This window comes from Eumetopias jubatus, unplaced genomic scaffold, assembly GCF_037043125.1.
Source record: "Eumetopias jubatus isolate StellerSeaLion01/CBP00866 unplaced genomic scaffold, mEumJub1_p1.0 scaffold_4, whole genome shotgun sequence".
NCBI lineage: Eukaryota > Metazoa > Chordata > Mammalia > Carnivora > Otariidae > Eumetopias > Eumetopias jubatus.
The window spans coordinates 92,531,906-92,547,643 of record NW_028274810.1 but is presented as its reverse complement, the minus strand read 5'-3'; the positions used below and the strand labels follow the sequence as shown (position 1 = coordinate 92,547,643).

The window sequence follows — 15,738 nt, the reverse complement described above, 5'->3', positions numbered from 1 at the left end:
CCAGGCACTGTGCTGGCTGCCTGGTGGCTGAGTGCAGAAGAGATTACAGGGGCCCAGGGTGGGGGGTGGAGAGAATGAGGAAGAGCAGCTGCCGACGCCCACCAGGGTGATGGCGGCTCCCACCAGCCATCATGGCAGCCCCCAAGGTGGGTGAGAAGTGCTCAGATTCTAGATGTTTCCGCTCTCGTTTTATTTTTTTAATGTGTGCATTTTACTAAGTATTTTATAAATACATACAGAATCTAGTTTTATTTTGAAAGGAGTGCCAACAGATTGGATGTGGGATGTGAGATAGGAGAGGAAGAATTTGACATGCAGATTTTTGCCCTGGGTGTTGGGGGGGGCAAGGATGGAGGAGGGCCCCTCAGCTGAGATGGGGAGAGGCAGGTGGCAGAGGCCCTCACCGGCATGCATATCGAATTACCTTCCATCCCTCTACCGGGAGGCTCTGCACACCCCACTTGGCCACCCCAAGAGCCCGCTTCATGTTTTGGCTCACAGGTGAGATGTCAGACCCCCAGCATTCCTCTGGGAAGCCTGGCCTGGCCTTCCTGGATGGCAGTCATTGCTCCCCACGCTGTCCCCGGTCCAGCATATTCTGCAGCCTGCTTTGTGATTGCCTGTTGACTTGTGTCCCTTGATCTGAGAGCCACTTGGAGTCTGGTGCATCTTTGTTTGTCTGCTCTTAGCACAGGGCCTGGCTTGGAGTAGGCCCTGAGAGTGCACTTGTTGATGGGTGAATGGCTATCCTTCCAGGAGAGTAGGCTTTCCCAAGTGAAAGTCAACGACATCCCTCTGCAGTCCCATCTCTCAGAACCGAGCGGGGCTCGGATGCCAGCAAGGGCCAATTCCCTCCATTTTACACATTAGGAGTTGAGACCCAGGGAGAGGAAGGTGGCCTGGATCTCTCACTGGAACCTCTGTCCCCCTTGCTGAGTGCAGCCCTGGCCGGCCTCCTCCTCGGTGGCAGATGGCCGGATATGTCCAGAGTCCTGAGCTGGCCTCTGCTGTGGTCAGAAACCTCCTAGGAGCGGAGGTGCCTGGCTTGGACCCAGCCACGCTAGTCCCACACCTGCCCTTCTGCAACCGCCAACCTCAGACCTTTAAGACAGTCGCCAATGGATGCCCAATAATCTCAAGGTCCTCTTCTGCAGTTGTAATCACTACAGCACATGTGGGTAGGGAAGGAAGGAAGGAAGGAAGGACAAATTTACCACTCGGCTTTGCCCGCTGAGTGAGGCAGAGCCCGGAGCCCCGGCTCCCAGATCATCTGCTGACCGCCCCTCGCTTCCCTTACTGTCTTCACATCAGTGACAGCATCACTCAATCCAGATTCTAAATGTCTGAACTTGAACTTCTAAAGGCTGCTACGACTCTTGAAGTTCACCCCAGGATATTGAGACCTGATTTTGTTTGTTTTCTTAAGGTCTCTGAATCCCTACTGCCCAGCCCTGGGGGGGAGGTGCCCGACGCTCAGTGGGGGCTCACTAAATGTTTGTTGGATGACTATGTGATCATGGCCCTCTGCGTGTTCTCCCTTATTATACGAGCATGGCCTTTCTCCTCCCAGACCTCAAGGTACGGGTCAGGGCCCACATCCACAATGTTCTTGCTGGCCTCCAAGTGTAGCACAGCGCTGAGAACCCAGGAGTCTTCATGAATGAAGATCTGTTGTATCAGTGAGCTATACTGTGTAACAAACCATACCACCCTTTAGTGACTTAAAAATGCAGGCTTTATTCAGCTCACAGTTCTGCCATTGGCAACTTTGCCTGGGCTCAGCCGGACAACCATTTCGGTTCCAGCGAGCCGCTCTCGTGGGTTGTGGTCAGCAATGAGTGGGCTTTGCTGACCTTTGCCGAGCGCTCTTATGTGTCTGAGGTCTGAGTGGACACGGCTGGGCTGACGGACTCTGGCTGCCACCGGCCAGTGGGCCAGGTGGAGCCCGGCATCCTGGGAAAGCAGAGCACCGGGCCTCCTGAAGCCTAAGCTCGGGAACTGGCAGACCATCCATACATTCCACTATATTCTATTGACCAAAGTAATTCAAAGGCCAGCACGGAGTTCAGATTCAACCACTGGGCAGACTCTACTTCTCCATGGGCAAAGCTGAGCGTTCCTTCGTGAGAGGCAAGGATGCAGCAAGGTAAGGACAATTGGGGCCAATTTTGCATTCTGCCATGCCAGTTGGGCATTATATAGAACAGAATCTGCTCAGCTCAGGTCACTTTGGTGTTCATTAGAATCTAAGTCTAATATCACCAGGGCCTTCTGAATTTGGATGGAAATTTCGGGGCCCTCTGATGCCCTCTTCCAGGCCCTTTCTCCCTCTCTGTGACACCTTCCTGGCCATAACACCACATAGCAGTGCTGGGTGTGGATATGCCCTCATGCCCTGTCTCCAGAGAGATGGAAATGGCATTAATTTTTCCTACCTGAGGGATTTCAGAGAGCAGAACCCCAACAGACAAGAAACAAAGTCCAAGGGCATCTCTCAGACCTTTGGCTGTGTGGCAAGACCGTGTTTTCTGGGATCCCTACTCTGCCCCCGGCTGGATGTGGGTTGCAAACCCAGTTCCCAGGTCTGCCCTGCATCCTGATTTTGGGGGAGGGGGGTGGAGGGAGAGTTTAGGGTAGATCCTGGGTCCTTTTCCCTTCTTGGAAATTTCTGGGTGGGGCTTGGGAACATCTCTCTATCCTGTCACCTGTTGGAGTGCTTCTTAGCACTTGCGACTATCAGAAAATGTTATTTATTTTTGTCTATATAGAGGGGCTGTCTCCCTCCATAGCATGCCAGGATTTTATTTTTTCTAATGCTGATTGGCTGCCCTCGGGGTCGAGTGACAAAGGAGTACCCTAGACCATGCGCTGAAGTGCGGCTGCAGAACTAGAGCCTGCATGGGATGGCGTGAGAAGGCTTCTGGAAGGACGAGGGACACTGGATCCCATGCTGGCCGACGAGGGGGCCCGGGGCTGCCTAGCACTGGAGCTTCCGCTTGCCACGGCGGGGCCGGCTGGAGAAGAACTGCTTGAAGATTTTCTCGTAGGTGGGCAGCTCTATCTGAAGCAGTATGCAGGCTGCCTGTCACACTCACATGCCCACAGCCCACAGAGACAGCTGACACCGGGGCCGAGGGCACACTGACCTGCAGAGAGAGAAAGGGTCACTGGGGGCTCCGCTTGGTTCTAAGGTCGGGGAAAACAGGGGCTTGCAGCAAGGGGTCAAGGGTTGAAAACAGAAAGGGAAGAAACTGGGAGTCCATCTCCTGGGTCCCTGGTCACACCTAGACATGCCACAGGGACTAGAGTGAAGAGCAGCCTGGAAGGAAACGGGGAGAGGGAGGCTGGACTGCACGGAGGGGTGCCCTGAGTGGGCACGCAGGCCAAGGACACGGGACCCACTTTCTCAGAACTCACCTCACACTTCCAGCTGCTTGCTTGACATCTTGCTGGGATGTCTCAGGCATCTCCAACTTAAGGCGTTCAAAAGGGAACACTCGATGTAGCGTTCCCTCTGCCCACGAACCTGTCCTTTACCCACGCTCGCAGCTCGCAAACGGCACCACCTCCTCCTCGAGCCAGAAAGTGAGCAGCAGCCTGGGTTCCTCCCCGCCTCCCACTTTGCACATCCACTCCACAGCAAGCGCCACCGATGTCTCTGTTTAGAGTACTTCACACTCCGCCCTCTCCTCTCCACCTTCCTGGCCGCTCCCCCAGTCCCTGTCACCACCAGTTCATCCTCCCTAACGGGACTTTCTTAAACTATCACCCCGATCAGGTCCACTCTCCTGCTTTAAGCCCAGCGCAGTTTCCTAGTACTGGGGGAAGATATCCAAATCCTCACCAGGGGCCAAGGGCAGCCTCGCCGTGATCTGGCCCTCGACAACCTCTCCGTCCCCACTGTCCTTCACTCTGCTCCGGGCACACGGCCTCTCTATGCTTGGCTCCCTTTTGTCCCGGGGCCTTTGCTCGCACTGTTCTGTCTAAAACGCTTGTCTACAGGACCTTCAAGCAACTGGATTCATCTCCTCCTTTGGGTCTTGGCCAGATTTCCCCTCCTCAGAGAGGTCCTCCTGGGCCCCCAACCTAGAGCTCCCTCCAGCCAGTCTCCCGCATATGCCGTCTATCTCATTCACTGTGCTTTGCACAACCCGGGCATCTCTTATGTGTTTACTTGAGTGTGTCTGTCTCCCCTCGACGGAGCGTGAGCTCTGTGAGGCCAGGGCTTTGCCTGTCTCGGCCCTCACAGTATCCCCAGCCTGCAGAACAGATGCTGACACATAGCAGGTGCTCTACGGACAGTCGCTGATAAATGAACCCAGCCTCTGTCTGGGCCTTTGGGATTGAGTGTCTGCCCTTCGGCCGACTCACCACTAGATGGGGATCTTTTATTTAGTTGTCAAATCTGTAGTGTGTGTGTGTGTGTGTGTGTGTGTGTGTGTGTGTGTGTGTGTGTGTGTGTGTGTGTGTGTGTGTGGTGTATTCTGCTCTCTTCTGAGGGTTCAGGGGGAGGAAGGGAGGCAGGCTGACTCCCCAGTTTGTTGATCATGGGCGAGCTAGTCAGTATCCACATTTTCAAAATGATGATAAAAACTATAATAGTGTCAAAAACAAATAAAGGTGTCTACTGTGCAGGCTCGTTGCGAGGGTTTTCGCGGCTGTTTCGGGAGGGAGTGGTGTGCGTGCGCCGGGCACGCCCAGAGTGCTCTGTTAAGTGCTCACGGTGATGATGATGGTGTTGCCTCTTGGAAGAAGAGGAGCCCTTTGAAGTTGGCCCCAGTGCTGGCTGGCCTCTGTTTGTTTGCCTTTCTCCCTCCGGAGTCCAATTCCTGCAGCAAGCTGTTCACCCGCATCTCCCCGGAGACTTGGTTTCTCAACAGCCATCCTACGCTTCAGCTGTGCCCTCCGTGCACCCTCATGAAATGTGCCAGGGATGTTCCCACCCCTGGCTCTCGGCTCCTGTCACTCCCACTATTCCTGACACCTGGGTCACCTTTGCCCTTGCACTCCCTCCTTCCATCTGTGAAAATCCTCCAGGCTCCATCAAGCCCCAGCTCCCCCAGGAGCCCCTCCCAAGCCCCTGTCCCCTCCGGGTCTCTGGCCTCCCTCGTACCCAGCACACCCCTTGCTTCCCTCCAGGGTGGCCGCCATGGTCTGCAGGGTCCCACGTGGACTCGTGGCTGGTGTCCTCGGGGAGCTACTTAGATGCAGGGCACTGCCCCCTTCAACCTCGCTCTCCTTGGGAAAGGGCCTGTCACTCACCCGGAGCGCTGTCACTCTGCCTCCACCCCCTCCTCTTCTTTGTCCTCTGTCTTCTGTTCCTCTCTTCCTCCTTTCCATTTCACCTGTCCTTTGTCCTTTCTCTCACTTCCCTGTCCCTTTTTGGCTTTGTCTGGTCCTTTCTGACACACAGAGTATGACTCTCTCCTGCAGCACAGGGCACCTCTAACGCTCCTCCGGGCCCCAGGCCCCCGGGAACTGACCTGAGCAGGGGCCAACGGCTGTGGGCCACCAGTTCTGGGGCATCCCACAGCCATGGCCGGACCAGGCCTGTCGAGACCTGGAAGGAGAGGCAGCCCCTGGGCCAAGAAAGGTCCTCTTTGCAAACCATCTTTTCAAAACCAGCCTGAATCCAGTTCCCACATCTTCCAGTTTGCGAGTGGAGACACTGAGACAAGAACTGAGACATGAAGAGAGGAACTGGTGGCTTCAGGGCCGTCCTTCTCAGTCCGTGATGTAGACTTCCACAAACGGGACGAAGCACGACGCGCTACAGGAATGTTTGCCACGGAGAACTCGGGCTCCTGCCAGGTCTCTGTCCTGCTCTCTCAAGTCTCTCCCTGGGCCTCTGGTTCAGTCTCAGGGCTTTATATGCCATCTGAGGGGCCCCTGGGTGGCTCAGTCAGCTAGGCATCTCCCTTCAGCTCAGGTCATGATTCCAGGGGCCTGGGATCGAGTCCCGCATCGGGCTCCCCGCTCCGCGGGGAGTCTGCTTCTCCCTCTGCCTCTCCCCTCTGTCCCTCCCCCGCTGCTGGTGCGCTCTCTGTCTCATGCTCTCTCCCTCTCAAATAAATAAAATCTATTTATAAAAAAATAATAAATGCCATCTGAACACCCATGACTCTTGGGCTCTCGTCCCAGCCAGGTGTTTCCCCTGAGCTCTAGACTCCGATATGCTCCTATCTACTTGACTACCTGTCTGGTGTCTGATATGCATCTCGAACTCAAGAAGGCTCATGCCAAGTGCTTGCTGTGTCTCCCTAACCTGTTCTTCCCCATCTGTGCAAGCTCGGACAACACCTTACCTATGGCTGCTGGGGCTGGGAACCTTGGATTCTCTCTTTTTCCTTCTCACCTGGCATCTCATCCATCAGCAGCTCCTGGCAATTTACCTCCAAAACACCCAGCATCGGACACTTCTCTCTTTCTCCACTCCACCACCCTGTGGAAGCTTCTCCCCAGTGCTCACTAATGGCTCCCCATCTTTCCTCCCTGGCTCCCCAACCACACTGGACAGTGGCCAGGGTGATCTTTCTAAAGCAAGAGTAGACCATATCCTGCTGCAAACCACCCTGGCCGCTTCCCCCTGCAATGGAAGGAGAAGGCGCGCTCCTCACCTGTTGGCGCAGCCCGGCGGCCGCCCCCCCATCCCCATTCCCCATGCAACACCAGCCTCCACGGCCCCCGCTGCCCATCGCCTCTTCTCCTGCCACACTGGCTAAATGCCACTTCCTTGCAAGGGCTTCCTCAGCCCCAGGAAGTAGCCATCCTTCCCTCTCCCTGCCGTCATCATTCCATATCCTGTTGCCTTGTTGCAGCACTTTATTTCTCAGTATTTGGGAACCTGACTCCCTCCCTGGAGGCGAGCCCCCTGGGCAGGGAATTTGTCTTCTCATTGCACATCTTCAGCCCTAAACACGCAGTGTTTAGGCTGGACGTTCACCCTCTGCGGGACAGCAAAACGATCCCCATCCCAGGAAACGGGAAGCCAGGTTCTCCATCCAGACCCACCACCTGTGTGCTTTAGGATCTCAGGCCAGCTGCTGGTCCCCAAGCTGGTTTCCTCAGCTTTCAAATCAGGAAACAGACACTTGCATTAACTATTTCAGGAGTTCATTCATTCACTCATCAAACAGGTACTGAGTCCTTAACATGTGCCTGGCCTTTGGCAGGCACTGGAGCTACAGGTCTGAGCAAGCAGACCCCATGTTGCATAGCTCCCAGGGCATCCTTCTCTGTGGGTTCTAATGGGGACGGAGTGCCCCCCCAACACAAGACAGCTTGTTCCTTGCTCCCCCCAAACTCACATTCTGGTTGGCGGGAGAGCGGATGCATAAATAAACAAGGTAATTTCAGGTAGAGACAAATGCTAGGAGGAAAAAAAGGGTGATGTGTCAGCGAGTGGAGGTATTGTGAGGAATACATTTAGTAATGAAGGAGAAAGAGCTTTGCAAACCACAAATTCCAGTGGTTACCATGTTCACCTTCCCTAGCTGGCAGAGGGAGAAGTCAGAAGTTCAGGCATGGAGGTGTAAGTGGACCAGTGGCTGGAAACTGGTCTCTGCCCCCCATACCGCCTGCACAACGCATACATGCCTATGTGGGTGGAGGGGGGGCATCTGCTGGCTAATCTTAAAGTCCCTTGCAAATGTCAAGTATGTAAGCCCACTCAGAGGAGGGATAACAATCTCCCTGGTTGCTCCAGGGCAGCCTTTGCCACCTGGCAAATTGGCCCCAGGGCTTGGGTTATAGGCCTTTCTCTGCACTCATCTCCCAGTGACATTTAAAGACATGGACAGGCCAAGTGGTTTTTCTCCTTTCCCTTCCTTCTCACCAATTGCATCCCAGATCAGCTGCTGGTTGCTAGGCAACCCGGGGCCAGGCTCTGGGTACAGGATTTCAGAGCTTGGAGGCTGGGGGTGGGGGGGCGGAATGGGGGGGGAGGGGGAGGCAGTTAACCCTTGCAGGGCTGCTCTTTGAACCGCGGTGTAACTGGGGTGGGGGTGGGGAAGAGATTTTCTTCTCTAGGGAGTTAATGACGTTAGCTTGAAGAGATACAGGTGTAGAGGAGAGGCTTCAGGGAAATCTCCTAACAGTAATGAAGAAAATCCCAGTGCTTTTCTGCAAAAGTAAAGGGAAAAGAAAGCTTAGGTGCAAAAAGAAGTCTCAGCTTCAAAAGGAAAGGCATTATCTAGACACCTGCCATGGGCCAGACCCTTTAGTGGGGTTCCTTTAGCAACTTTATGAAGTGCAGATTATTATCCCCATTTCACAGACAAGGAGACCAAGGGCGAGGGTAGTTGTGCAATTATCCAGCTAAAAGCGGTGGAGCTAGGATTCAGACCCAGCTCTGCCTGACTCCAAAGTATGTGCTTTCTCTGGGCCTCTTAGCAGGGGACATAAAGCTAGAACAGAAAGATCTGGGGCATTACAGAGGAGCCGAGTCCATCTGCCTTTCTCTGTCCCCTGGGCCAGCACTGAGCATTCTGATGAGTATGCTGTTGACAACAAGACTTGCGTCTGTGGGAGTCCTCCAACCAAGTTAACCCACTCAACACCCTCCTGACAGCTCCATGCCACTGGGGAGGGCAATGTGAGGCAGGAGTATCAGCTCTGGAACCAGACAAACTCAGTCCGACTCATAAATCTTCCTTCCCTGGCTGTGTGACCATGGCCATCTCAGCCAACCTCTCTGAGCCTCAGGGTCCTTCTTGATAACCATGCCCACCTCAAAGGTATATCCCGGGGGTTAAGGTGTTGTGTGTAAAGCATCTATCACAGATGCTCACAGACTGCAGCTGTTGCTAATGTACCTATTTTATGGATAAAGAAACTGAGGCCCAGAAAACTCAGGCCAAGCCGTATGTTCCAGAGCACTGGAAAGGCTGAAGATGCATGTGTTTTTAATCTTGCCTGTTACTCAGATCAAACTCTTAAACTCTCTGGGCCTCAGTCTCCCTGTCCCTACAAGGAGGGGTTGGTCTCAAGGGTCCCTAAGGGCGCTTTCAGTTCTGGAGAATGCCAGGAGAGCAGGACCCGAGGCTGCCTTGCTCTGCGCCCCAGCCCCTGCACAGCGCTGGCCCTGGATGGGCACCCAGTAGGCGCTCAAGCAATACTGGACAAGTAAATGAATGTGCCTGGGTCTGGTCTGTGGGCTCAGCAGGTACCAGCAGCGGACCCAGGATCAGAACCCAGATCACCCCACTCCTAGCCCTACTCCTGGGAGCTGGGCTCAGCAAGGTCGGGTGGGGAGGACAGGGAGTTGGACTGGAACTCACTGGTTGGGTCAGCTGAGGAGGAGGATGCTGACATCCTGCTGGTGACGGGGAAGCACCTGCCCCCTCCCCATGCTAACTCCCTAAGCAGGGCTCTGGACTCCAGGAGGTCTGCTGAAGTTTTGAGGGCAACTGGCTGCCTGGCAGCATCTGTGGAAAGCACAACCCAGGCTGCAAACTTTCCAGCCCAGCTCCCAGCCCCTGCCTGCACCTCTCACCAGCACCCAGCAGGTGCCAAGCAGAGAATGTTTCTGTGTGCCACCTTGGGAGGGGGTGCTCCAGCCTCTGCCCCAGATCACTCTCTCCCTCATCTCCTGGGGTCCCAGGCTGTGGCTCTGGCCCTACATGGGAGGGGGAAGAGTGCTGCTAAATAAGCTGCTCGAAGAAGAAGAAGAAGAAGAAGAAGAAGAAGAAGAAGAAGAAGAAGAAGAAGAAGAAGAAGAAGAAGAAGAAAAGAAGAAAGAAGAAGAGGAAGAAGAAGAAGAAGAAGAAGAGGAAGAAGAAGAAGAAGAAGAAGAAGAAGAAGAAGAAGAAGAAGAAGAAGAAGAAGAAGAAGGAAGAAGAAGAAGAAGAAGAAGAAGAAGAAGAAGAAGAAGAAGAAGAAGAAGAAGAAGAAGAAGAAGAAGAAGAAGAAGGAAGAAGAAGAAGAAGAAACAGCAGCAGCTCAGGTGCAGAGGGCAGAGGCTTGCCCCGAGCCTGGGACCACAGTGCGGGCAGAATTCTGCTTCCCTTCCCAGATCATCTTTTCCTTTCTTCCTCGGCCCCTGCACTTTACAGAGGCACCAGAGGACAGAACTCCTTGAAGATATTTTCTCTAAAAGTGATAACTTTTCAAGCACTTTAAGGTAACACTTGACATGACAGATGTTATGATCAAGAGGAAGAGAGAGGAGAAGAAACCGTATGGGAGCGAGACCGTGAGCCAGGCGGAGAAGAGTCAGAGGCATCTTTCTCAGTGCGCCCACTCCAGCTAACCGCCAGGCTTGCCCCCCTCACTCCTGCCAAGCGGGGCCCAAAAGGGTGGGAAGAGGCAGCCAGAAACTCAGTCCCTGCCTCTGAGCTGTGAGTCACTGTGCCAAAGTGAACAAACGCTGGGGGCAACCTCCTCCAGCCCCCTTCCCCTGACCTGCCCCCACTAGGCCCTGATCTCATCCCATCCCCTGCACATGGTCTGCGGGGTCTCCCAGAAGACACACTGCTTTGGGGGTCAGCACCCTCGTGGCCAGGGAGCTCCAGTACAGATGTCTCCTGGTGCTTACGTGGGAAATGGGGGTTCTCCCCGTCGACGGTGTGCATGGGGGCTGGGGGCTGTGGAGGCTGAGAAGCAGACCATCAGTCCTCCCATTGCGGGGTTCTGAGCCACAACCCACCCCCGCCCCCGGCTCAGGTCTCACCACTGGACCAGGGACACTGCATAGTCCTATCGCTTGGTCAGTCTTGATGTGTCCTGAGCCGGGGCCCTGGGGTGGGGGTGGTGCTGGGGAGCCCTGGGGTTTGGGCGCTGAGCCCCCACTCTAAGGGGGAGATGAAGGGAAGGGAGGTGGTGGTTCCCTGACCTCGGGGGGCAGGTGAACTCTGACACACTCACAGCTGAGCACAAATACACAGGGGGAGGAAAGGGGTTGGTTCTACTCCGCGAGGCCAGGTGGGAGGCCAGTTGCCCTAAGGGGCATTCAAACCACTGCAATGAGTGGCATTCGTGAGAAAGCTGTAGCCAGGACTTCAAACGTGCTTGCTCTTTAGACCAAACTTGCCCTACACACACCCACACCCCAACAGCCCCAGAACATGCTCCGGGATATTGGGGGCCACTCCCCACCTGTTGGACGCTCAGTACTTACCCACCCTTGTCCTTTGCCCTCCTGCTTGAATGGCCTCGATGACACATGAGTTCCCTTCCCCGACCTCTCCTATTTACTTTTGTGCCCCCTGCCAACGGCACCTACCAGTGCTTGGCATGTCCTCGCCCTCAACAAATATTTGTTCAACTGAAAGACAGCTGAGCTGTTTGTTAACACATGACAGACATGAGGAATGTTCTCAACAGCGACAGTTGCCCAGCAAAGCTGCAAGATTCAATATAATCTCAAGTCAACAAATATTTATTGAGTAGGCACTATACCCCAGGGCCCGTGCTCCATGCTCCCTGAGGGTGCTGGAGGTACAGCCATGGGCAGGAGACACCAGAGACCAAGCAAGCGCTCCCAAGAAGCTCCGATTCCCAGAATTGACACTTTCTGTCTCAAAGCACTCTTCGGCCAGCAGGCAGACATGAAGGAGAGGCCCAGGTTCAAAGCCACGTCCCCACAGAGAGGGCTACTCACAGACCACGGTCCCATTGGCGCTGTGGAATCGGTAGCTATTCAGCATGCGCTGGCAGCCAGGCTGCTTTAGCTTCCCGTAGCAGCAATCATGCATCAGGCAGCATCTGGGGGCCAGACCAGAGCAGGTGAGGGGGGCAGGCCCTGGGGCATCAGCGGGGTTCGGTGGGGGAAACATGGGTAGAACCTGGAAAAGATGCCCCTGCCTCCTCCCCAGAGTGAGAAGGCATTGAAGGTAAGGAGGTAAGTTCCTGCAAATAATAATATAAACACAACCACTCACATTTGTGAGCCCTTTCTAGTACCTTCTGTTTATCTCATTAGCTCCTCTGTGTAATCCTATGAAGTGTGATCGTAATCCCCATTTTTGTAGAGGAGGAGACGGGATCCCAAGAGGGGAAATTTCCTAAAATTATACAGCTGGAAAATCACACACACACACACACACACACACACACACATACGGGGCTCAAACCTCAAAAGGTCCATGTGACTCGGTCATTCATGTAATGAGTTTTTCCTGAGCACCTACTATGTGCCCAGCACTGTGATAGTCCCTGAGGAGACGGGTCAGCGAAAACACCCATAGTCCTTCGGTCCTTGTTCTCACGGTGCTCAGAGTAACCCGGGGCCGGAAGGGAGAACACCAAGAAGACGGACCGGGGACGGGATTTTAAGACGCAGAAAAGCAAATGCTCTGGGCCAGGTGCTTCAGTCCTTCCTCTCGCCATCCCTGCCTATGAGCTGGCTCTTTGCTGTTTGTCATCTTTGTCTCATGGTGTTAAAATTGTCATCAGCCTTCGGGCTTGGAAGGGGAGGGACAGAGGGGCAAAGGACCCGGATTTGGAGACAGGCAAATTCTTGTTCACTCAGGGGCTGGTGTGTCTTTAGGCTTTGCTACAGTGGTTTAGGGGGTCCTCACAGCTGCCTCCTGTCACCTGGGGATGGAACCACTGCCTTGGCCACCGGACATAAGGATTAAGCTGGGCTCCGTGTGCCAATCACCGATCCCAGTGCTCGGCACATGATGGGGCTCCATCAGTGTCAGTGCCCAGGTGGGGCTCCGGGATCCCTCCGGCTAGAATGTTCCATGCTCTCAGGAGCCCAGCCCCGAGGACTCAGGCTCCAGGAGTGACATTTCAGGCCCCACTGCAGGAACATATTTTTGCACTCGAGGTTAAAAGTGGCGAGAAACACCTCGTTTCTTATTTCTTCAAATGAATGATCCTGTTTCCTACCTCCCCGTGCCCTTGCCAGGTTACGCCAAACTCCACTTCTTCTGGGGACTCATGCTCCCCACCCCCATGCTGAAGAGTAGGCCTGGCAGCCACGTTAGGCCATGTGGCTTCGCCCAGATGGACAACTTCTCCAAACTGGGCCACTGGGATTCTCTCTCCCGGAATGTGGAATTAGGCCCGGGAGACAGCAGGGCAGCCTTGCTGTGGTCTAATCCTAAAAACTGGGTTGCTGAGCGAAGATCACGTTTGCTGTGGCATTTGAGAATTGAAGACGGTTCTGCGCCTCTGAGCAGGACTCACTAGATGATTTTCGAGGCCTGATGCAACACTGGAAGTCGGGGCACGTTGTTCGGACACAAGAATTTCGAGACGGTGGCTACAGAGCAACAAACCACCAATGGGCTCCTGTCACTTGCAATGCGAGAGTCCTAACACCCTGCCTCACCTCCGGCCCGGGTCTCCGAGCAAATCAAAGGAAAGCAGGCCTGGCGCCTTGGGACTCACCTGTCAGTGTCATCCACGGGGGTGCCTTTGCCCCCAAGGCCACAGTAGCAGCCGTATCCATAATACAAGAAGAAGGCGCTCCACCCTGTGATGTGTTTGACCATCTTCTGAAACTGCCAGAAGCTGCTGTGGGCAGGAGCCACCACCGCAGGCCAGAACATAAGAAAGAAGACACGGCGTAGTGAGAACAATGTCAGCCCGGAGACCCGTACCTAGAGTGCTTGCATCCGGGACGTCAGGAGACGCCCTCCCACCCACCCTGAAACATGCCCCCAGACATGGGCATGGCTGGGATCATCAGCCCCTTTCATGGGGGAAAGTAATAGGATTAGAACACCGTGTCCCATAGCCAGTTTCTTGCTAGCCCAGGATGAGAACCCAGCTTCCACGATGTTCGGGACATTACTGTCCACCATGTCTTTCCCCTCCCCAAGTGAAAAACCACCATCCCGGGCAGAAACACCCTTGGGTCTGATGCAACATTAACGGGAATGGTTCAAAGCCAGAGATGCCAATTCCTACAAATATCATCAGGCATTTATAATCTCACAGGAGAAACAAAACACTCAGGAGGCAGAAAAGATGCCCTCAATCTATTTTTTTTTAATGGCAAATATACATGGGCCCGGCAATTTTTACTTCTACAGAATGTTTACGAAAGTGGGGGAAGAATACACACACACACACACACACACACACACACACACACACAGGGATGTTTGCTGCAGCGCGTCCCTTGTGGTATCAAAAAATTGAACACCACCCACATATCCACTGACAGAGGGAGAATAACTAAATGGTGTCTTGAAAACATCTACTTTTAATAGCAATCTCTCTGGGCAGTGGGATTGAGGAAGTAGGTGGAGAAGATAGACACCATTTATATACTTTTATGCTGTTCAACTTTTTTTATTTTTCACAATGACTGTGGTTACTTTTCTATTAAAATGGTCGAAATGTATGTGTGGAAAAGCCTAGAAGCATGTCTATCAAACTCTTAAGAGTGGTTACATCCATGTGTAGGGAAAGGACTAGAGTTTGGGAAGGATGCAAAGTGACTTTATCTTGTTCTGTTCACTTATTTTACTTTTTAATTACCTGCATATGTTAATTTTGCAATGAAGTAACATAACAACATGAACTTGAGGAAGAAACACAGACACAGAGGGGTTTGGGACACGTTCACAAGGAGACTCCCCACGTGAAACTGTGGTTTTGTTGTTCTAAAGCACCTCAGAGGGGGTGGGGACGCTGAGGGTGGTTGCTGCTGTCATAGGAGTCCCTCAAGAGATTCAAGACTCTGGTCTCATGGAGGGCCCACCATGGGGGCTACAGAAGTGGTCCTCCCCGCCATGATCTTGAAAACTGTAAATTCCACTACGAACTAACAGGAAAATGGGTGCTGCCTTTCTGACATTTTGACTTACAGACCTGAAAGCTACACAGCTTGAAACAGGAAAAATGGATCTGGAGAAATCTCTACTAGTCAAACTCATTAGAGTCAAAGAGTTTTCCAACAAACCCAACACGGTTTGCTAGTAAGTTCTTTCTCATCGTGCAGAGGTGTGTTACCTGATCTCCTGGTAGCAATGACTTATAATTATCCATTATTCTGTAAGTCACCATAAGAGAGCCTTTCTGATGAGAATTAATTGTCTCTAAATTAGCTCGATATATGTCTGCATTTTTGTTCTGGAATCTACGTGACATTAAACAAAGGCAACCGAAGGGGAGGAACAAAAAGGCTCCCCAAGGAGGAGGGTGGTTAAACAGTAGTCAAGGCCCTTTTTCTTAGCAAATGGTTAGCAAGCTTTGATTTTCTAGAAGTTTTGTGAGGTCCCAGTGCTGGGACCAACCCATTTTGTAGAAGAAACAGAAGGAGGAGGTCTTTGGTGGAAGCCTGTTCCACTCCCGATTCTCTTTTGAGCGACACCTGGTTTTCCCCTCACCCGATGCCACGTCAGGAGGGGCCGCCCCGAGACACAGACACCCATACAGGAGGACAGCGCCCTGGAGCTCTCCCGGCTCCGGCTCCGTACTACTCACAGCAGGAGGCAAAGACCACGAGAACCCCAAAGGCCTTCATTCCTGAGGACACCAGGGGGTTGGAGGCACCGCGATCACACCTTACTCTGCTTACTCTGCCAGCTGAACTCCTGAAAGTGACCAAAATGAGGCGAGGCCATGTGGGTGCAAAACCCCAATCACAGCGCAGGGCTCAGAGCAAAGGGATCTTTTTCAAACCTAATTATGTCTGAATATGATACCCCTTCTGGTATTTAGACCTAAATATAAAGATACAAAGGGCTCAGTTGTTTCTGAAAAGTGCAAGTGTTTCTTTTCTTTTTCTGGCAACATCATCCCTTCATCTCTTTCTTTGTTTCTTTTGAGGAGTCAGTG

The 15,738-nt window shown here is 53.3% G+C and overlaps 1 protein-coding gene across 1 annotated transcript; it reads right to left on the bottom strand.

The window, feature by feature from the left end:
• Positions 1-2,977: 2,977 nt before the first annotated feature.
• On the bottom strand, positions 2,978-15,424 carry PLA2G2C (phospholipase A2 group IIC). Its single transcript, XM_088022585.1, is given in 5 exon segments — positions 2,978-3,060; positions 3,063-3,146; positions 11,600-11,703; positions 13,339-13,483; positions 15,385-15,424. Coding segments are annotated over 5 exon segments (456 nt in total).
• Positions 15,425-15,738: the final 314 nt, after the last annotated feature.